The following is a 24,123-nucleotide window of genomic DNA, read 5'->3' on the forward strand; positions in this document are numbered from 1 at the left end:
AGTCAATAAATGGGGGGAACTCGCAGCTCTGTTTCTGTTTTATCTGAAAATGTCTGAAGCTAAAAAGAAATGTGCTGGAAGATTTGACACAGCTCCTAACAAAGGCTATTTACACCTCAAAGTGTGGTCACACAAATCTGATTTTTCCATGTATGCTTTTTCTCACTTTCATCCACACATGAGTACTTCAAATTTAAACCTAAATTGATGTTTCCCATCCACACCTAAAGCCCCTTTTGGGCATGCACACAGGTATTTGTTTACCCATGTGCACACACCGTTTAGTATTTTTAAATGTTTTCATGGAATAGACAATAGCAAATTATCACCAAAGCCCAAGGTTTCAAGCATACTTTGCAGAGGACAAAATGACGATCAACCAGATTTGCGCAAAAGAGCAGCTTTAAAAATAAAGATATATCTGTATGTCACTCTTGGCTCTGCCACACAAACAGTCAACAGCCAAGGAGCACCTTGCCAGGGCAGGTAGAGGCATGGGGCACCTTTGACTTCCAGGACCCCTGCCCAACACAGAGAAGAACATAAACAGCACGTGTCTATCTCACATAAGCACATACAGTCAAGACAGGTCTGGGAGAGCAAATTAGGGAAAAGGGGTTTGGAGACAGCATTTTTCATTTTCTTTCCCACCTCCTGTACCTGCTAGGGCCAATTTTATTTTTATTTCTAACAAAGCTGTTTTGTGCAGGAGAAGTTCTGAGCAAAACAGCAGGTATTGGAGTTGTTTTTGTTTTTCAATTTGCTTTAAATGTTCTTTCAGCAGCAATTAGTGGAAGCAGGCATGCTGCATCCTTTCCTTTGGGCTGATGGAACAAAATGGCTACATTATCCTCAAGAGAAGAACAGAGGTAGAAGATGATAGATGGCACCCAGCAAAACATTGTGTGTGTGTGTGTGTGTGTGTGTGTGTGTGTGTGTGTGTAATCTGCCCACACAATGTGCTTCAGTGCATCCACACACTAGCAACATACAGTTTTGTGTTGTATTTAGCACTTACTGTTTTATCCACAGCTCAGGAAAATCCAAAAATGTGGGTTGTGACTTGGATGAGAATGCTGGTCAGATCACAACATACTTTTTTTGGAAATATTTTTTATTTGATTTTATAAATGTATATAGCAATACAACCATTCACATCCACATTTACAGATTCCTCCAAATCTCTTGACTTCCCACCTGCCGTCCACAGGCCCTATTATTAAACATTTTCTTCTGCATCTTTCCCAATAATCTATATTTTATATAACATCGTTGTCTCCATAGTACCTGCTATATTACAAGTGTCATTGCACTCCTGCTAATGTTTCCATTTGTTTACAGTGCTCTCCAAGATAAATTATATTTTTTCCCATTCTTTATTAAAGTTTTGGTCTTCTTGGTTCCTGAGCTTTCCGGTCAGTTTTGCCATTTCGGCATAATCCAACCGTTTGATTTGCCATTCTTCTCTGGTAGGGACTTTATCTTCTTTCCAACTCCGGGCTAAGATCATGACATACATTTAAAGCACATCCAACACACACTTAAAACACATGTCACCCCCCCCCCCAAATCATCCTAGGAACTGTTGCTTTCCCCTCACACAGCTACAATTCCCAGCACCCTTAACAAAGATTGGGGCAGGGGGAGTCATGTGCTTTAAATGTGTAGTGCGGATTGGCCCGATGTCATGTGGGCAAAGTGGAAAACATGCGCCCCTGAGATGCATTAAAGTAGGGAGAAGTCAATTATTATATAGAGGATATGAGCATGTATAGAATAAGTAGACCATGTAGGTAAATGTAAAGGAAAAGAAGACATTTATCCAGGGGTGGAGAAAAGGGGGTGCGGTGGGTACGGTCCGCCCTAGGTGTCCTCACTGAGGGGGGGTGACAAAATGGTGGGCGGCACTCACCGCAGGGCCTGCAGTGTGCCTGAGCCACGCATCTCTCCTGGGAGAGACGTGGTGACTTGGGCACATGCAGGCTCCACACTGCCCAAACAGTCCACCTGCTGCCTCCCCCCCCCCCCAGCTGTAGGGCGGCTGAGTGGGAGTAGGCAGGCAAACTCTGGAGGTCCCGCGGTGTGCCCTGTGGGAGGCTCGCCCCACCCCTATAGGCAGCCCACCCCACCCCCTGGACGCACCGCCCCAAGCGCCCAAGCAGCTTCCTCCGCCGCTGCGTTTATCTGTAAATTTTAAATTGCAATATTATTATTATTTTTTAAAAAAGATGTATTAACATACCCAAAATCTATGCAGATGACCTGTATTTCAGTGAAAAGCCAATTACTCTGTCATGCCACATTTGGTGCACCATTAAGATTAGTATTAATTCCGACTGTCAGGGAAAGAAATTCCATGGCCAAAGACCATGACCGGAACCATGCAAACGTTTCCTTTCCCCTGAAGGGTTTTCTTCTCCTGTCAGGACCTGAAAAAACCCAGCAAGGGAAATTGCTTTTTCAAACGCTTTTGAAACTTGTACCTTTTTGCTTGCTGTGTTCTGTGAGTCAGAGGCCTCTGCCTGCCCCGGCACCACCCTCCTACCTTGCTATCTCTGGAGAGCTTCACAGTTCCCTGCTCAGCTGCACACCCATCGTCTCCCGCAGATGCAGTTCAAGCAAGGAATGGAAGGAATGCAAGCACAAAATCCCAACCTGGAGGAGGCACAGCACATGCAGCGTTCTGTTCCCTGCCCAGGAAGTGTTGCTGCGCTTGGGTTTTTACTTACATTTCACTCCTGTGGAAATAAATGGTTCAGACGTCTTTGTATTCCTCTGCATCAATAGTATACACAGTTAGGCAATTTTGTCCAATACACACATTTTTTTGCAAATGAGTTTGCCTTACTGTAATGAGTTTTGTTGTTATTTTCAATCATACGTATTTGTATTTATTTGTTACCATGTGCATTTTTATAAAGCACACTTTACCCGGGAATATATGCACTGTTTTATACATTTCTTATCAGGAGAACTACATTGCAAGATTTGGCGATGTGCAGATTTTGAAAGATGGCTGTGTTTTGGTTCCCATATTGTTTTGGATAGTGTGAATTTGATGAAGTTCACAGCTGAATTTGTTAAGTGTGTGTTTAAAAGCAAAGCGAACCGAATTCCTCCCCTGCCCTTAATTCCAACCCTGCCACAAGCTAAGAAGGGAACTACTGAATTTGCCAGTCCTCCTTATGACTTGCTTACACCTGAGGCTGCTTCCCCCAGGAAGGCTCTTCAAGGCTTCCTCTCCAGCCAGCACCTGCCACACCCAGACGAGGAGTCTAGCTCCCTTTCTGCTTCATCAGACAGGCACCACTTATCCCAAGATTAATCCTGCTTCTGGCCCATTCATTTGCCACCTTCATCCTCCTCCCTTTGGTACACCCTGCTCTCGATTAGAGTGTTCACTGCCTGCTATGGACACACCTTGGAATTCCCCAAAACAAAGAGGGACTGTCTGGATCAGAGCTGCAATAAACCATCTTAAAAAGCAATCACAGAAGGACTGCAAATGGGTGCCTGTAATCCACTAACCATTTTCCTTGACACCCTGACATTTAATTTGATTCCAAAGGCTCTTGCCAATTTGCAGCTTAACAGTTCTAAGCCTTATATACTTTCTATCTCTATTATTAAGGAAAACCTCACAAGGTTGTTTAATCTTCACACCTGTTTGTCACTCTCTGCTACCGGCAGTGCAAAGGAATTTGAGTACCAACAAATCACTTTCACATAAGTTTTTTATTTTTACAAATAACAAAGGCATATATTTGCTTAATCTATTGTGCATAACATTTCCAGGATAATAAAGTGGGAGCTAATAACCACAGCTGAGTCAATAATATTACTATATTGACATCTGTATCCCACATTTCCACAATAGTTATAGCAAAAAGCAACAACAACCAAGGAAACTTGATGACCAGTAGGTTCCATTAGCAGTGTTGAAGATCAATGATAACTCGGGTGTATTTGTGTGCGCACATGTGCGCCCACTTCTTGACTGTCATGCAAATTTTGTGCAATAACTACTATAATATTTGGTTATGTATATACCTTAGACAGGAACAAGCAGACAACAGAGGGAGTATTTTGACAACAACTGTAGAATAATGTATTTTAAGTGTTCAACTCCACACGCTTGTTAAGTATTTTAGTTAAGTCTGAGAGGAGCAATTAGCATGGAGGTTTAGATATAGAATAAGACACAGAGGGAGAAAAAAAGGAAATGAGGCAAGTATAACTGAAATGTTTTTCACATATATTTTGAATTCCTAGTAAATCATCTGTCTCTTGTTACTCAGAAAGAAAAGTTCCATCAGAAAGAAAAGTTCCATCAATGTTTGTGTGTATGCAGAAAAGTAATATACAAGAAGCTTCCTTTTAAACTTGCTTTATTGTTTCAGAATATTTTGCATAGATTTGTCACAAAGCCCAACTAAAACTATTAAGCAGAAAAACAAATCTTTTGTCATAAATTTAAGAGACAAACCTTCATCCCAGGTTTTCTTGTCTTGTTTAATGCATTTTTGAGTTAATATAAAGTGTGCCTTCTTGAACTCTGTAAGATGGTTGCATTATTTTACTCAGTATTTACATTTTACTAAATTGTTGCTGAAATCTTGCAGAATAATATTAATATGAAAAGATGAGTCATAGTTACTATTATTTTATTAAATTCTTTCAAACATAAAACAACATACAAATACATAATAAAATATAGTTACTATAGTTTTAAAGCCTGGTTAATTTGTTAAACAGCTTTTTGTCTAGTTCATTCCGACTTTTGGGCCAACTACCTTTTGTTAATTCAAGCATTTGCTATATGAGAGCATATGGAAGGCAGACACACACATGCAAGCCCTGTCTCCAACATTCCTGGGTGGACAAACTGGTTGAAAGTGCTTAGAAACCTCCCCATGATCAGGAACTTACAAAAGTCTGAAGAGTAGCCCACATTTCCTGGGATGTTAGAGGCTGGGCTTTCTTAGCAGACCTTGCACCTTGGGTGAATTAGATTGGAATAATCACCTACAGCTTCTGGAGTTCAAAAGCTTTTTTCATGCAGGTACTATTTACAGGATGAGTAGAGATGAGAGAGAGAAAATAACAGGCATTCCACCACATTGGGAAAGAAAAGCAAACAAAATGGCTCAGCTTTTAGGGGTGGAGTTAACGCAGGCAAAACAAATACTGTATCAAGCAAGTGCTGGTTAGATTGCTAGACAAACAATGCCCCCTGTAGGTTTTAAGCAACATTATCTTAAGCTTAAAAAGCTTAAGAGAAGGAATTGTACAGTATTTGGGTACAATCCTCCAACAGGCTTATCAGTGTTTTAATCCCTCATATGTTCAGGTGAATGTGTTTGATAATTATTATCAAGAATGGAGCTTTGCTTATCTATATTTGCAGCTGCAACAGTTTTCTGTCTCTTGGAAGCTTAGACAATGGCCTGATTCACACGTAACACTAAGTCACTGTTTATTTAAAAAGCCATGGTTTATTTGATCACCTGAACCAGGTCCAGTGGTTTAATTGTGGTTTGTTAACCATAAATGAACCACACTCATGAAGCAGTTTGTTGTTGGTTTATACATTTTGGCTTAACTATGGCTTAGTGTTGCATGTGAGCCTAATAAATAGCTCTGATAAAGATAGAGTTCAGTGGAAGAAAGAGCTGGTTAGTTAGTAAAAATGTTTTCCATCTTTTTTATGATGTGAAATGATTGTGACTGAGTGGAAATATTTTTGGAGTTCTTAGAAATAATTAAGTATCCCCCCCCCAAAAAAAACCCCTAGAAGTCAAAGGAAGAAAACTGAAAGAAACTAGTATATGACCTAAGTTCAACGGTCTTGTTTATGGAACGTTATTCTGGAAAATGTTGACCTGGAAATAAAATAAACATTATTTACATGTTATAAATTGAACTTTGCACTATTGTTAAGATCAGTGACCCTTTTAAGATTTGCAAGATCATGTGAAATACTGATATAAATATGGTGGACGGTGCTGTGAGATTTCAGGAAGCTACCAACTGCTCTTCTATTTTGACTTCTCCTTTGGTACAGCTAGAAAGATCATGAGGGTAAGAATTTTGATATAAAGTCATGTTCCTTAGGAATCCTTAGAACATTTTTGAAGTGTGTTTTTGCTTATCACCCCTAAACGTTTCATACTAGTATGCATCTGTGCTGTGCTCTCATATCATGTCTTATAACTTGTAAATATTCTGTTCGATTTTTTGAGAAGTAAATAAGTTTTTTAAAAACAAAACCTACTTCAGTTAGGCTTAATCTGAGCAGACATAGAGCTTGCATATTGAATAACAACTTGTGGTTTTTCTTTAGTCTAATGTGGTCAGCTTCCTATGTGCCTTACTATGTAAAACCTGTGGCCCTTAAGATGCTGTCGGACTCCAGCTCCCATCAGCCCCAGCCAGCATGGAAGTATGGGATAATAGGAGCTATAGTCCCACAACATCTGGAGAGTAACAGGTTCCCTATTGCTGCCCTGTGTTATATGCAATAAATCACAGCAAATGTATTGAAAGATAAAGAGATAAAGAGAGACAGACAACATTCATATAGTTACTCTTTCAGCACTGACATCTCAAACATGAAGAGCTTCAGGCTGCAATTCTAACCCTACCTCCCTGGGAGTAAGCCCCATTGAACTCAACAGGTCTTACTTCTGAGGAGAAATGCACAAAATTACACTGTTAGATACTGAAGCATGGCTAAATATTCCGGAATGAAACAACTTTAACTTTTCTGTCAACAGCTCCAAACTAGGGCAGTTTATGAACTGATTTATTGTAAATATAAACTAGGGTTTTAAAATCAGTATTTTATTTCCCCTCAAGTTTAGAAGTATGTTTTGCTCTGGCCTCTGGAGAGCAGTGTATGGCTGTGAGCCATTTTGTTGAAAGGGGAGAAAGAAATATTTTTGGTGCCAATGTTTAGGAAAATGTAGCATGAGCCTCACAGAACACAGAAAAAAGGAACGGGACAAAATATTTGGGGGGTTTTTTGGGGGGTGGGGAGTACTCTACACAGTATCAAGATGTTATATTATCTGAAGGAAAGTAATTAAAAACAAAAACAACAGTGTTGGAGAAAGGAAGTGGCTGTTTGCCAATGTTTGGAGCATTTGCTTCAGTCTGTTTGGTTTCCTTTGACAGCCATGGGGTTCCTGCAGTGTGTTGGTTTAAAAGTCTGGTCACAGCCTTAAGGATAAGACAGCATAAGATATTCAAGAATGAAAATCTAAAAGACAACATTTGGCTTTTAGCTAGAATTATCTTCCTCCAACTTACGGTACATATCGTAATAATTTTCAACCAATAGCCAGATTAAGGTTTTTTGTTTTTTTAAAGCACTTCCATAAGGGCTCAAAATGATCCACATGCAGTTACCTTCACTGCAATTCTATATGGTAGGCTTGGTTGGTATCTACAGCACAAAGAGCCAGCCTCGTAGTGGTAATAGATAATGTCCATAGAAAACAAACCGTGGCACATAAAATGGAAATTCTGGCAGACAAAACAGATGTGATGTTAGAAGAAATGTGATAAGATCTCCCTTCTTTCAAAAGTTGAAGAGCAACTGCATAGCACTGCCCGGACCATGGGCAGATTTATAATGGTGTAATTGCACTTGGGTCCATGATACATGCAAGAGGCTGCAGGCTCTGAGCTTGCTTTCTTTCTTTCTTTCTTTCTTTCTTTCTTTCTTTCTTTCTTTCTTTCTTTCTTTCTTTCCTTCCTTCCTTCCTTCCTTCCTTCCTTTCAGCCTCTGGTCCTAACTAGAAGGAAAGTTATAAAGCAAAATGTGCAGGCACACTTCTAAACAATTTTTGTGAAATAAGCCAGGCTGGCTGCTCCCACTTTTTAGTGTTTTTAGCCAATGAGTAAAGTCAGAATTGTGACTGATGTGTGAGTTGGTTAGGTTATAGGAATCCCCAGTTGCTGTTTTCTCCCTTCCTTTTAGGTGCACTTTTCTTCCCTGTTTTATTTTCCAGCCCTTGGAATCTTCATAGCTCTAAAGCCCTGCTAGATTCCCCTTCTTCCTAACAACCAAGATACAGCTTTCCTCTGGTGGTTTTGTCTGAACTCCCAAGTGCAGCTAGGTGCTGACTTCAGACTCCATGAGATTGGCTGTTCTTCATGGAAAACCTTTGCAGCCAACCAATCCTCGAAGAGACTTGTAAAAACCACACAGGACTTTGGGCAACTGTCAGGTCTTCAAAGCACCCCATTACCAGACACCATTGTGATTTCAGGTAATGAGCAGATGGACAGCCCCACCTGTCTGTCAAATTTGGGATAGGGGAGATAAATACTGGGCCCACCAGCCAAATCCAATTCTTTCACCTCTGTTGTAGCTAATACTGAGCTGGACTAACAGTCTACCTCACTATAAAGCAGCTTCTTATAAATAGGGGAACCTTCCTCAATCTAATGGGACTCCCATTAGCCTCAGTTGGCATGATCAATGAGCAGGGATGAAAGGAGTTGTAGTCCACAACATCTGGAGGGCCCCAGCTACAGAAGGTGGAATAATGATAAACCTAGGAATTAGGATTTCCTGGCTCCACTTAGAAATGCAACATTTCTCTCCCACTGATATGGGGCATGAAGACAACTGCTGCTCCTGACAGTCAAAGGAATGCACTCTGTCTGCAGTACAATCTGGCGAGGCGTGTAGGTTTTCAAGCTCATAATGTTACATTTCAAGCAAACAGAAATGGTTTTATTCTTCTAGAGTTTATTATTAAAAAATTCCTTCTGGAGATAGAAGCAACATGGTCGTTTCCTTAAGCTAACAAAAACAATAGAATTGACTTTGTTCTCATCCATTGTTTGACTTTGTTTTTGTCACACAGCCACATCATACACACGAAATGCTAACTGGGATAAGAAACTATGCTGGCCAGGCTGGTGTCGTGACCTAAACATCTCCACATTTGAGTCACTCTTAGAAATACTCATTTGCAGGGCAGTCCTCCCTGTCCTTCAGCTATTCTACTTGCTATTTTGTGACATGAATCAGTTTGGTGGTGTTAGACTGTGTCTTCACTGCCTCTATTCTCTACCTTAATTAGTTAGTTTAGAATAAGAAACCTTTCTAGCTAAGTTATGTCCTTCCAATAATAAACAACTTGTTGTTTTCTTACTTCATAAGCGGGGGGGGGGGGCAGATTTTGGTAACATGGCACCTGAGCCAGGACAAAATTTGGTGACCCCACTAAATATGTATTATTTTTTCAATAATTCTTTATTTTATTTTTTATTATTTTGCACCCCTTTGGCTCGGAGCCCTATGTTTGAAATGAATCTGTAGGATACTGCCTCTGCCCCATCTCCAAGCCGCTTGAATATGCCGAGTAGTAGACACTTAATTGGCAGCTGCAATTGAAAAGTGCATCATTGTTGCAAAGAGCCTTCAGGCAAAAGCAGAGATTAGCATTCTTCCTACAGAAAAAACATAGTCATTCAACAGACTTGGCCTGCAGAATCTGCCCAAATTAGAGATAATAATGGGCTGTGTCAAACAGCCAATAGTCAATGTCTTTTTCAAATGCAGTCTTGTGCAATAGATGGAAATTCCCTTAGTTCGGAACAAAAGGATTTTGTTTAGTATAGAAGGTCTTGGAATGTAAAGCAAGAAAAGAGTCAGTCAACATTGTCTTATTATGGCGTGGCTCAATGATAAACCCTTGGCACAGAGGTCTATCATGTGGCAAGTATGATCAAGAGCTGCTATATAAATTTTAGGGAGTTTGGAAACAGAAGCTGGTGATAAGCAGCACCCCCTACTACATCCATAGGGTATGAATTAAACACATTGTCATAGAGCGCCTGGTGAGAGTTTATTTTCTTATACATCTATCAAGCAGATTGGGTCATGTGTACAACAGCAACTAAATAACAGGATGATAGATTAATAATAATAATTTATTATTTATACCCCGCCCATCTGGCTGGGTTTCCCTAGCCACTCTGGGTGGCTTCCAACAGAATATTAAAATACAATAGTCTATTAAACATTAAAAGCTTCCCTAAACAGGGCTGCCTTCAGATGTCTTCTAAAAGTCTGGTAGTTGTTTTTGTCTTTGACATCTGGTGGGAGGGCCTTCTACAGAGCGGGTGCCACTACCGAGAAGGCCCTCTGCCTGGTTCCCTGTAACTTGGCTTCTCGCAGCGAGGGAACTGCCAGAAGGCCCTCGGTGCTAGACCTCAGTGTCCGGGCAGAACGATGGGAGTTGAGACGCTCCTTCAGGTATACTGGACTGAGGCCATTGAAGGTTGTATGAAGGTTGTATTGGCACAATATTATACAGTGCATGTATTTGTATGAATTCAGAGATTGTTAGCCAAGTTACACTCTCCCAATGCCATTTATACAATCCCCAGGATTGCATCCAGAATGCCAGTGCTTTGGTTGGTCTGCAAGAGGAAATGCAACATTTTAGAAGGCACCATGATAGAATAAACCAGTTTACCAGTGTTTACACTGCCCCAAGTAGGAATTAAGATTGCATGCAGTTGCACAGTGGCCCAACCCCAATAAGTAAGGGGGTTGGAGGTCGTGGCACCTTCCTGTTTCATGAAACAGGATAGGCCTCTCCTGGGTGAATAATCTGTTCATTACCAATTGCAGATCTAAGAACACAGGCTGCCATTTTGGCACATATGTTCCTGGGAGTAAGTTCCATTAATCCCAATAAGGCTTATTTATGAATAGGCATGTATAGGGTTGCACTTACATTCCCTGCAGGATTGTGCTACATGTCTGTGGAAAACTAGGATGAGGGAGGTTGTACCTATAATAGAATACTTAGCACAAAAACTCCATTTTAACAAAAGCAAAACATTCTTATCGAGCCTTTGCATTTGACTAAACTGGCATTCACAATTTAACACTGCCACAAGGAATTTAGGAGGAAACATTTGGACTAGCAAATTGTAGAATAATGGCTTTTAGCTCTGTAAATATTTATGCCCTTAGAAACTAGCTACTCTGACAGTTTGTAATGGTTTACCATGGCAAAGTGGTCAGATATAAGCTACAAACCATTTATCTGGAAGAATCTTGTCATTTAAATAAGACTCGAGATTCTTTTCTAACACGCATGTTTTGTTGTTTAACGAACCTGGGCTGCCACTTCTGCCCATTAGTACAGCTTTCAGAGGCAGAAGACTACCACCTTTTATTAGGACAAACCAGACTTCAGTGTTTTCTATTCAGAGTCCAGATTGTTTCCAAGGGGAAAAGAGAAGAAGCGCACTGGGAAAAGAATGGTTCTCTTCCTGAGGTGTAAGGGGGTGTCCTAGGCTAGGACAGGGCTGTGGCAACATTGGCTGTCCAGATGTTATTGGATAACCCATCAGCAACAGCCAGCATGGCCAATTGTCAGGAACGACGGAAATCAGAAAGCCACAGGTTTCCTAATGGTGCCTTAACAAAACAGGGTATGTGACTTTACCTTGGGATCTTTCTAGACTACAGCCAGGCTATAGCCTTCTATTTACAGCCCTTGGATCTAGGAGAATTATAATACCTGACAGTAGCAGCCTGTTCCTACCTCAGTGTGGCCCTATCTAAAATTCCCTTAGGCCCATCAACAGTAGAATAGGGAGAATGTTGCTCTTCCTCTCCCCAGTTCAGAGGCATGTGTTGTTCACACAAGTTTTCCCTGATGAGGCGTGTTGTACAACCTACCTTTGCCCAGGAATCACATGGTGTGAGAATTGTCCTGAGAGTTAAATGATGGAGTTCAGCAAGCAGCAGCAGAAATTGGTGAGGGTGGGGTGGAAGGAGAGGGGAGAGAACACAGAGCTAGAGCAAAATACTGTAGACTAAAAAAGAGAGATCCTTTTGCCTCTAGTTTTTTTTTTTTATCAGGAGGAGGGATTCACAAATGTGGTGGGAGAACAGAGAAATAGGGAAGAAATTGCATGCTTTTTCATGGTTAAATATAGTAGTGCAGATCTGAGTTAATGAAAATGCAAAAGTGGTCCTTGGAATGTTTTGGGTTGTGCACTCAGGGGCCTCTAAAGTTAACTTGAAAAATTAAAAAGATATTCAATAGAATGGATTGCTGTCATGGGATTACATTTGCAATAATGGAAAACACACATCAGTTTCTCAATCTCACAATTATTATTTAGTCCCGGGTCTAACACTTTTTGTGAGGGGGGTTGCTGGCTGGCAGGGATAAAGAAAGCCCACCTTGGCTTAATCATGGATACCTGGTTAAATGTAACTGGATCAAAAAATGAGGGACCCAATAGGATACTTTGATTCCTGCAAGACTGGCTCTCTTCAATTAAAATAACAATTCTGTTTCCAGATAAGCAAAAAAAGCATGCACACACCTTACTAAGTATTCAATAAATCTCTCAACACAAAACAATTATTAACTATAACTAAAAGAGAGTAAGTGTGCATATATATTCCTTTATTGCTAAGTGATGGTTCAGTGACTTTTTTTTTAAACAAACCTTAATAAATTTTATAACTCTGGGCTTCATCTAAAGATCATTTTTAGCAACAGCTATTGCAGAGTACTAGTAACAAACAACATCCAAAACTAGAACAGAATATAAGCAACAGACCAATTGACAACTGTTTCAATTGAAGTAAGAAATCCTTGCACTGCTCTACATGCGCTGCTATGTGGTGTGGTGGTACATCAGCTGCACATTTAATTATGGTGAGCAATTACTGCAAACACAACTGGTTTGCATATGATATGTATACAACAATAAAGGTGGCTGGGATTAACAGATGTGGACATTTTTAAGAGAGGTTTGGTAGTCATTTGTGTAATTCGGCAATGTACTTATTCAGTTTCTTTTTGATTCTGCAAGCTTTACTATGCATAACATGCTTCTGCTGGTAAGTCCTACCCCTCTCACTATCACAGCCATGGAAACATTAGTAACATCTCAGGCACAAGGCCAACAGTTTTGACATTAGAAAAGGGTCCTGGAGGGAATTGAGAATGGGCACGTATTCCATTACTTCATCTCTTTGTGTGTTCTCTTTCACAAACATTGAATCCTGATCTCATTGAAGGGATTCTGGAAATCTTCAGCCTTGCAGCTAACAGGAAGTGGAATACTGTACTCTACGGCTGGAGCCAACCTAGGTCATGCTAGATTGAGAAGTGTTGCTATCTGCTGGATGATAACACATCAGGTTTAGATGCCAAAAGTGAATGAACCTTACCCATCTCTGTCCCCTGATCAATCCCTCTAAAAGTTATAAAAATGAGAAGTTCTATAAGAATACAGAGAATCTGATACCACAGACTAAAATCCAACACTTTATAAAAAATGCACCCCATCTGCCTCCTTGGAAAAAAATAAAAGTTACATGATCATATAATTTCCCCCCGTTAACTGGAATGAGACCAGAGTTTCCCAAACTTGGGTCTCCTGCTGTTTGGGGACTACAATTCCCTTCATCCCTGACCACTGGTCCTGCTAGCTAGGGATGATGGGATTTGTAGTCTTGAGACTCAAATTTGGGTCTATACTCTTTCCCTTATACTTACTGCAGCATGCTTTTGTCTCACTATATCAAGCATGCTAAAGGTATCTTGAAGCAGTTACAATAAAATCATCCGAGGCTTCATATATAGATGCTTATCTAATGAAACTGTCAATGAGTCACAGCACACCAGGTAGTCCAAAATTAAAGCAGATAAGACAACACTGCTCTTGCCTGCAATTCCTCTCCATCTTGCAACTCAAAACATTTAGAACTGCCAGCTATATAGTAGGTAATTAATGCATGTCCATTTTTTTGGAGCAGAAGTAAAGGTGGAGAGGAGAGGAAGTCAGGTATATTGTTCTTTTTGCGAGCCAACAATCTGTTGGAGAAATTAACAATTTTGACCACCATGATTTTTGAAACAAAGGACCCCTTAAGGATATGGCTGGAAACCCTAGACATCTTGAGGCTGCTTTCTATAGCATATGTGCACTCAAGGCTTGATCCTCCAGTCCAGGTTGAAGAGTGAGAACGTATAAGCTGTTGAATAACACCACCCATTTATGCAGATCTACACAGGACATTTTCATGGCTTGTTTTAATGGTTTGTGCTTTGAGCAATGAGCAACACTGTGTTAACTGAAGTCAACATGACAACAATTGCTAAATTCACAGGGCAACCCTGCATATGCCTACTCAGAAGTGAGTGCAATGCGATTTACTCCCAGGTAAATGGGATTACAGTTGCAGCCTCAACAACCATCCCAGAGAACCAAATGCAACCCCATTCTTCCATGCAAATGTTATTTTACATTAAATATATGTGTGTAATTTAAGTTTACATGCCTCATTTTCTAACAGTTTCCTCAAACTTTTGTAAGTGAGGCATAGGGCTTTTGTTTTGGATTAAAGTTCTAGGCATGGTTCACTCTTGCATTCACAAATGTGTATTTCATCACCTCTCAAATGGAAAGGCACTGTTAGGGCAGCCTAACAGAGATTGCCTCAAGAGTCATGCCCACTTTTTTGTTTGTTTACCCCATCCGTCACAGTTCAGGGATAGGACATTGTTTCTTGGTAACATGGTTTCTGAGACATTGCCCACACTGAGAAGCACAGTCTGTATCACAAAATCCTGATGCGTTCCTACTACCCCCAACTTGGGACAATGTTATTTCCCAAATACAGCCGCAGGGGAGAATTACCTGCTATAAGGAGTGTAGAGTAGCGGTTAGAACAGTCAAAGCATCCAATATGTAGCTTAATATTTCAAGTTGCTCCCTTTGCCTCTCCCAATGGCACAACATTTGAGAACCACTGCACTACTAACATGCCATGAAAACTTCTTCCCAAAGCCTTGTGGCGTATTATTGCAAACTGACATTATAGAGGCTGCAGCACCACAGGAACACCAGTTCCATCCGTAGCATACACTGCTAAGCAGTACTTGCAATGCCTTTCTTCATATAGGGCACAGAGCTCCACTTCACTTCACATCAGAAAAGGCTTTGGGTTTGGGAGGGGCTTTACTCTGGACTATTCTCAAGGCCAGATTGTTCTCAGGACTAACAGCATTTATATTTAAACCAAAAGGGAACGGTGCACTCCCAAGATAAGATCTGGCACCAGTGGTTTATAAGTGATATTTCATTGTTCGTAACATAAAATATTGATGCAGACAACGGATGTTAGTGTGTAACAGAACATGCAACATACTTTATTTTAACAAATATTAGTGTTATTCCAGATGTTTTTCTATAATACTTTTAGAGGGCCCAAAAATCATGAACTTCCCTTTTGTACTATATTAACAAATTTTATCACAGCTTCAAAAACCATTATGAATCACAGATAATCCTGACAATCCATTTAATACCAATGCTCATAAAACTTACAAAATGATCCACTATCCTTTATTAAATTTTGCATGATAGAAATAATTGATGTAAACCATAGCATACCACTCTCATAGAGGTGAGATTCAGCCGTAACAGTTTCAATCCAATAAACCATGGCTTATTGGACTGAGAACAAACGTTGTCCTGCACTCTCCCACATTTCGTTCCCTCATGCACTGTGATGCAATGCTGGGGGGGGGAGGGGTCTTAAACCAGTTTCCCACTGAATCTCTGACTGCAAACCAGGATATGAAATGAAGACTCATTGTTCTCAGTTCAATACTATGGTGGTTTAATGGACCATGATCATTGTATCTGAACCAGGCCATAGCGTTTGTTAACTGGAAAGAGTGGATTTCCCCTTGTATAAAAGAATAATTTTTCCTGTGGACACGCAAGCATTGTGATTAACCTATAATACACGACACAGACATTTTCCTAAAGACTACTAGTGTTGATAACGATTGGTGATTGATGATTTATAAAACATTTTTTTCTGTCACAAAGCAGCTATACAGGGGATGGGAGATACTATATACCATTGTCAGTATTTCAGATATAGTACAAAATAAAATCACAAAATACAGGATTCTTTGTAGAATAAGTAACACAGCTGTAAAATGTTTCACATCAGTACTGTAGTAAGGCACCCACACTTTACAAGTAGCAAAATATATATTTTGAATCTGTGTAAACAAAGTTTACTCCAATTACTTCCACTCATTTAGAGTGGAAAAGACAAAAAAGTGATGTTTGTATAGACCAAAATTCAATCTTGGCAATCAAATGCTCTCAAAAGCTGGATAATACACATTCAAAATAAAGACATACAGAACAATCAAGAACATGACATTTGAGATGTCTGTGTTTGGATTAATTAACTTGGGAAATGCAAAGGAGTGAGTGTAGAAGTACACACAAAATCTGAATCTATTTCATTGAAGGAAGAGTATTATGCAAAACATTCATTCTACTCCCCTCAATAATAATAAATAGAAAGACAGTTGTTCTGACACATTGCAGCAAAGACATATTGTAGCCTTGATCTTGAAACATTCAATCAGTAGTTTTCGTATTTCATTCCTTGTTGAATCTTTCAACTTCTACCTTGTCAGCTGTCCAACAACTTTTAAGAGTGTCTTATTTTCCTGCTTTAATTGCTCGTTTTCATCTTCTATATCATCTAGGTCCTTTGAGAAGGAAACATAGCAAGGGGTACAGTTATTAATTCATCAAGTCATTTCCTTAATGGCCTGGATTATAGCACATTACTATATAAGAGCAAAATGGCAGACAACAAAAGCTAATTGCTAAACACAAACAAAGCAAGTTTAATATATATGGGCATTAACAGCTTTTAAATTTACATAAAGTAAATATCCTATTACCACATAAATGTATTTTGCTATAAGCATGTACAATGTAATCTGAGATGCGGAAGTAAATCAAAATTTGCAAGATTAGTAAAATGTTTTGTGTTATATACACTGGAAAAAATTGAGCTCTCTTAACTCTGAAAAGAGAATGCCTAAATGGATGGTTGTGCTTGAAATGTATGACCAATGTTACTTACTGAACTGCTCTTTCGTAATGGAAAAATCTTCACATATTAAAAATGGTTAGCGTACTGCTTCTGTTACTTTTATGCCTGAAACCACAACAAATTTCAAAGCCAAACCAGATGGGACATCAGTCATTTGATGCCAGTGTCTGTTCCAAATTGGGACTCCCGCTGCAGTCGGAATCAGGACCCCCATACCTGCTGTTCATCTTCAGACTACAACCTGCCACAGACACACCAGAGGCCCAAACTGATGCAGGTTTCTAGTAGAGAAAGGGTCAACGCCCTCCTACATCTTGCCCTAGTTAAGCCCCCCATGTCTGCACAATTGCAAAGCATCTATTTCCCTCCTCACGATGTCCACTTATGCCCAGTATTTTTCTCATTAAAGACTGGGTTTATTACAGATCAAGTAATGTTTGATTAAGGAGTACTTTCTGTGACATGCAATGTCACAGATTCCCTGCACATGACCAAACACCATGGGTGAGATCCAATGTACTATTAGTGCAAGAAGTTTGAAAGCTGACATGAAGGGAGTGGTGCACAACATCTTTTTGGAGTTTGAGGCACAATTTGAATTTGGCTAAGAGCAAGATTCCTGCTAAGTGGAATGGCACTCTTAATGGTTATCACACCACGGGTGAGAAACGACGAGATTACCACCAGCAGCACTGTGGAATGGTGCATACTCTCTCTTTGAGGTTTTTGCATCTGGGGTAACTGGACACCAGCAGCAAATGGTTATGCGTACAATGCTGTTGTGTTACTGAGTCCATACTTCTAGACATGGGAAAAAATTTTCTGTGCCAGAATAGTTATAACTATATTTTAACTACTGTACATTATTACCAGTAGTCCAAACATTCTTTCCAAATTAGCTGCTGGGCCCGAGGATGGAAACTTAAAAATGCTTCGAGCATTTTGCCAAGTGCCATATATATGAAATGATGGGAAAGCAGATAAAGGGTAAAATTGGGAATCGTTGTGCAAGCCAGGAAGGGTGGGGGATCCTTAAGGCACTGGAGAAGAGATGAAATAAAAGCCTAGAAAACCTTGTGTTCTTTGCCAGCAATACAAAGGAGATTTCTGCATTAAGTGACATCTGCTCCAACTGTTACTTATGCACTACTGTACCTAATTTTCCAGGAAACCCCTTATTGTCTGAAACTTGCCTCAGGTAAATCCTTGCTCCTATGTTTGCATTTTAGGAATGGCCTGCTAAAATTGTGTTAATGAGAGTTGCTAGAATTGTCATTGTTCAGGGTTCTGCCCCCTGCCAAAGATGATCTTCTGCCATCTGGCAAAGACATATTTATTTATACAGGCCTTTAGGTTATACACTGACAAATAAATATGCGGTAATTGGTTTTAACTGGTTGTTTTTATTGATGTTTTTCCTATCTAAGTTTTACCCTGTATTTTATTGGTTTATTGTATTCTGGCAGCTTTGAATTTTATTTTATTTTAATGTTTTTAACTCTTGAATTGTTCTCGTTTCAATGTTTGTAGTGCTGGGCTTCTTTAAGAGGAAGGGCAGAAGAAAAATCGAATAAGTAATAAGAACAAATATGTAGAAATGTAATCTGAGTGCGTCTGGGGAGGTGGTCGAATCTTGTCTCTAATGCACATGCACATAACCACACATGAACATCAAGGTGTCATGGTGTATGAAGGCTATCATTCCACATGCTGGTGAAGCTTATTAGGCCATGAGTGTGGCACAAACAAGATTGTGCCACACTCATAGCCTAAATTGAAGTGTTCTTCTCGCCATGCAATTATCATGCCACATGGTGGCCCTGCCCATACTGTTGTATACCCTACCCACTCCCAAGCTGTGGGCATGTCTGCAGGGAAGAAGCCTGCCAAATGAACACTCGCTGTACAATCTGGATTCCAGCTCAGAACAGGTGGTGCCCATTCAACAGGTTTCACCTTTGCAGACATGCCCCAAAATGTGGCGGTGAATTCGCAGGTGTCCCATAGGCAAGGACAGGAGACCTTGCCCCCCGGTGATGTTAATTGTGTGTGTGTGTGTATTATTTTTACCCCACCCATCTGGCTGGGTTCTTTAAAGAACAAATTTAAAACAAGCACCTCAACAAGGCTGTTGAAGAGTGAATGGGCACATCAGATAAAATAGTGGGTTTGGTCTGAGCGGGATGTGGGTGGCGCTGTGGGTTAAACCACTGTGACACTTGGGCTTGCCGATCGAAAGGTTGGCAGTTCGAATCCCCACAATGGGGTGAGCTCCTATTGTTCAGTCCCAGCTCCTGCCAACCTAGCAGTTTGAAAGCACACAGTGCAAGTAGATAAATAGGTATCACTCAGGAGGGAAGGTAAACAGCGTTTCTGTGCGCTGCCCTGGTTTCGCCAGAAGCGGCTTAGGCATGCTGGCCACATGACCCAGAAAAACTGTCTGCAGAAGCGGACAAATGCCGGCTCCCTCGGTCTGTAAAGTGAGATGAGCACCGCAACCCCAGAGTTGTTCACGACTGGACTTAATTGTCAGGGGTCCCTTTACCTTGGTATGAGAATATGGTTGTTATAAGCATGTTCCTGTTTTCTCCTGTAAATTGTTGGAACATATGGAACTGGGCATTCGGCTGGAGAGTTCTTAGAAGTGTTCACATCATTTTTGTAAACTGCTTTGAAGCTTCTTCTTTTTTACACTCAAGTGGTATATAAAATTTAATAAAATAAAATAAAATAACTCTACCCACCACAGCTGCATGCCCCATCAACTGTAGCAGTACCCTAAAAAAACTCAGCTGTGCACATTTCTACCTTCCATCCATACAATGGGCATCTGGATAACTTCCAGTATCTCAAGAGAGGAAAAGGTGGGGAGAAGTGAGATTTAAAGGTTAGTGGCCCATAAGAAATGAGCAAAAGCTAATTGAAAGCAAGTAAAGAATGACGTGAAATCAAATTTCAAAAACAAAGCAGTCATGTCAGGACAGCACTTTGAGGTCAGCAGCTAACTTCATCTGGGGTTGGGAACATGTGGCCTTCCAGATGTTGTTAGGCTCCAATTCCCATCAGCCCCAGCCAAAATACCCAGTGGTCAAGGATGAAGAGGGATGGCGTCCAACTACAATTGGAGGGCCACATGTTTCTCATTCCTGGGTTAAAGCATCCACTATGGTTAAAAAAAAAAAATCCATTTCAGAAGTCCTATGTATTAGGAAGAAAAGGAAAGCAACTAGCTTTTCATTACAATAGACTCAGGTTTGCTTTTGTCTTGGCTAATTTGTATCAAGAGAACTGGAGCAGGGCTTTTAAGCCATTTTGTCAAATCCTGATGCAGGAAATCCATAATCAAACACATAATATCCAGACAGGTGGCACAGATACAGCGCGCAAGAAGCTCACGTAAGGACATAATAGTGTGTGTGTATATATATATAAAATACTTTCTTTCTCACACACATACATACGCTTACTTTGTGGAATGTTTATGCAGCAGAAATAACATTCCAAAAATGACTTAAAGAATGAGCTACTTGGATATGGTCCAACCACAACAACTGTCTGCAACTTAAATACTCAAGGCAAGTCAAAAGGAAGGAGTCAGTCATATATGGGATTTATTTCCTATTTAATTAAGATTCCTTTTCAAAATTACATACCTAATTTAAGAATTAAATGTTTATTGTTCAAGGGAACAAGAGCACCATACACATTCCAGAGTCAAATGACAAAGTGTCCGTCAACTAGTGCTATGGTTCTCAACCAATTAGGATGGGGTAGCTTATATTTTTGGCCCAAGGGCTACACTGAGGGTTGGTCACTCCTGCAAGGGCTGCCTGCCAGTGTGCATGTGTACATGTCTTGTATGTGAACACATACACTTGAAAATCCATGGAGTATATACACACACTTAGCAGGGAAGCAGGAACAGCCAGCGCACACACACACAGAGAGAGAGACACACACACACACAGAGAGAGAGAGAGAGAGAGAGAGAGAGAGAGAGAGAGAGCTGCCCCCCTACCATCTCTTTCTACCCCAGAGCTGCCCTGGGGAATAAAAACATAGTGTTGCTCAGCTCAGTGCTGGCTTCCTTTGGCTCAAACTGGAGTTTGCACATACTGGTGCTTTTTTTTTGAGAGGGGCGACTTTCTTGAGAAAAGGAACTTTGGTTTCTGTTGAGAATGTTCTTGACAGATTGCCTCTTTTTACAATATAATAAGCCTGCAACTTACACACTTTTAAGTTGTGTGCATTAGGCTTTATGCACTTGGCTAAATAAATAAACAAGCAAAATTTAAAAAGGGATGGAAGAGGGGCAGGTGTCAGGAAGAAAGACTTTGGCGATGCCACCCACCACTGAACTCAATGTATTTTGACACTGTGCAATTTTGCTTTAGGTGCAATCCGCAGTAAGTACCCCCTGGTAAATTGCAAGATTACTGTACATCAGCAAGAAGCCCTGAAACCAGCAGGAAGGTCACCTGAATAGAGAAGTATAAACCATCAATAGGAACAAGCAGTTTGGGGATGAAAAGATGCCAGGTAACTCAAAGAGACTCACTGGGAACTGTCTGGTTGACAAAAATGAGAGCCACATAATGCGGGACACAAAATGCACCACCTGAGCTCAGGAGGAAGGACAGAATAAAAATGTAAAAATAAACCAATAACCAGAAAGTGGTATTACTTACAGGAGTAAGTCCCAGACTGGAAGATGTGTGCACTGTCCCCAAAATTCTGGGGAATTTCTCATTCAGTGGTACCTTGGTTTCAGAACAGCTTAGTTTAGGAACAACTTGGATTAAGAATGCTGCAAACCCAGAAGAAGGTGTTTTGGTTTGTGAACTTTGCCTTGGAAGCAGAATATGTTCCGCTTCCTGTTGAGTGTGTTCCATTTGTAAATTGAGTCCCCTGCTGCTATGGGAAAGCACGTCTTGGTTTAAGAATGCTTTGGTTTAAGAATAGACTTCTGGAATGGATTAAGTTTGTAAACCAAGGTATGACTGTATTCCACAGCAAACAAGCACTTACCCTGTTTAATAAATCAATTTCCTCCTTCAGTTTCCCAATTAACTCCTCTTTGTCTTGTGTTATCCTCACAAGCCTGATGTTTTCTTGTCTCTCCTTTGCTAGTTCCTTCAAAAAATAAAATAGATAATATTTATTTTAAGAACAATGCAAAGAATAGACATACAAAGTAAATGTAATCAAGTTTAAGATTCAATGGAATTTAGGAGTTCAGCTCTAGACCCAAAATATGCTGCATGTAATAACACACCAATAGATACATATCACAGGCTTTGCTTCTATTATCCAGAGTGGGCTGATTTAAATCAAGATGAGGAAAATAATTAATTTCAATCAAGTTTCTAACTTTCCATTTCATTACTTCCTGCAAAAGCATGCAATTGGTTGCCATAAGCATTAATGCACAGCTGTTTGTAGCCTCATAAGGCCTTTATATTATATATGGAATATAATTAATAACCGCTGGTCACATCTTTTGCACTATGTAAATTACATTTCTTTACAGGAAAAATTGTGAATGCAATTTCATTGAGAGTCTATATAGTCATAATTTGCACAACAATAAATACATGTCTCGTGACATATTTATGCCTCTTCTTAAAAAAAATAAATAATCCCCCCCGATTCATTGTTTTACATAGAAAATTATGCAGTGTGCGTGTTTGAGACAGAGGATCATAGTCAATATTCTGAAATTTTAAAAATCCAATTTCATTTTTTGGAAAAAGGATCATTTGATTTTTATCCATTTTGTTTTCAAAAATACTTTATTGGGAAAGAATATACATGTTCTTTAAAATCTGAGACAAATAGTCAGTTCACTAAGCTCAACAATACTGGTGTCAGATGCACTAAATATCACGTGAACTGGCCAGTTTTATTCATACATAATATATGCCTTTATAATAATCAGGTTTGATTCTTGCAATGTATGATACATAAAGGTCCCTGGAAAGACTGCTTAGAAAATTCAACTGGCCCAGATTCAAAGTGCTGATTTTGAAGGAAATTATCTGCTTCAATATGAACCTACACAATTGTTAAGATCTTAGTTGGATGTCAATATCTAGGTGTTTCTACTTTCTGAAGTAGCTTCTATTTGGTGGCAACTGCAGCAAGGTCTTTGCAGTGTTGGTGACTTGCTTTACAGAACTCCCTGCCCACACCCACTGACTGATTACACATTTACCTTTTCGAGATCTTCAACCTTCTTTTCCAAAGAATTATTTGGTAAAATGTTTCCAGAAGAATTTGCATCCCTGCTATATCTGTTATATCCTGTTCTGTCTGCTGCTCGTGAATATCTACTAGAAACATCATCTGGTGTGTTTGTTGTGCTGTGAAAAAAACAACAACTTGTAAACATATTTGGTCCATGACCACAATAATGGTCAGTAGTGTTTAATATCGACAACAAATTATAAAACATAAATTTTTATTTCTGTAGTGAGCTTGTTATTGCTGCGAAACACATATAAAACTGCACATGTATCAGAAATCATGTCTTACAGCTTTAATCCTATACGTGAACTACTCAGAAATACCACTGAATTTCATGGGGCTACTTCTCCGGTATGTGTGAACAAAACTGAAGTCTTGCTCTGCTTATTTGTTAAGGCTATTCTTCTTTGCCAGTGAAGTAATTCACAGAAGCTACTGCAAGAGAAGTTCCTGGCAGAGCGCACACAAACAATCTGATGAAGAATGAAAAATGGTAATACTCTTTCTGAAACAGTCTTAAATATAGATAATGAAGAGATTCCAAATAAAAAAGCAGAAATGTAGAAGATGCCTTCGACCAAGTCAGACTGTTTGTCCATCAAGTTCAGAACTCTCTGCTCTTTTAAGCATCTTTCCAGGGTCTCAGGCAGAGGCTTTCTCACCCATTACCTGCCACTGGATTCTTTTTAACTAGACATATCAGAAATTGAACCTTTCACATGGAAAACATGTCCTATTATGCTGAACTTTGGTCCCTCTTATCATGTTCTGAGGGTTCTTCTGGCCTTCCCAAACGGATTTGGGGAGGGCATGTGGGGTGAATCCCATTGTGCTAGTGCACAGTTTAGTTAAATCCAGCCATAAAAATAAACCTTATAAGATTATAATGTTGTTTCACTCATTCTTTTGTCTAACATTTATCAGTAAAATAGTCCTGT

The 24,123-nt window shown here is 39.9% G+C and overlaps 1 protein-coding gene and 1 long non-coding RNA gene across 2 annotated transcripts in view; one reads left to right on the forward strand and one right to left on the reverse strand.

The window, feature by feature from the left end:
• Nucleotides 1-6,019: 6,019 nt before the first annotated feature.
• LOC144328970 (uncharacterized) lies at nt 6,020-23,756 on the forward strand. The gene is made up of 3 exons (XR_013394357.1): nt 6,020-6,081; nt 21,334-21,478; nt 23,582-23,756. It is a non-coding gene; the product is annotated as an uncharacterized LOC144328970 (long non-coding RNA).
• PAWR (pro-apoptotic WT1 regulator) overlaps nt 15,187-24,123 on the reverse strand; it is a 58,991-nt gene continuing 50,054 nt past the window's right edge. The window contains exons 5-7 of the mRNA XM_077934752.1: nt 23,154-23,301; nt 21,968-22,072; nt 15,187-16,586 (exon numbers count right to left, since the gene is read on the reverse strand). Coding sequence (XP_077790878.1) covers nt 16,500-16,586; nt 21,968-22,072; nt 23,154-23,301 — 340 coding nt within the window. The 3' untranslated portion in view covers nt 15,187-16,499. The remainder of the gene's footprint in view (nt 16,587-21,967; nt 22,073-23,153; nt 23,302-24,123) is intronic.

Source organism: Podarcis muralis, chromosome 10, assembly GCF_964188315.1.
Source record: "Podarcis muralis chromosome 10, rPodMur119.hap1.1, whole genome shotgun sequence".
NCBI lineage: Eukaryota > Metazoa > Chordata > Lepidosauria > Squamata > Lacertidae > Podarcis > Podarcis muralis.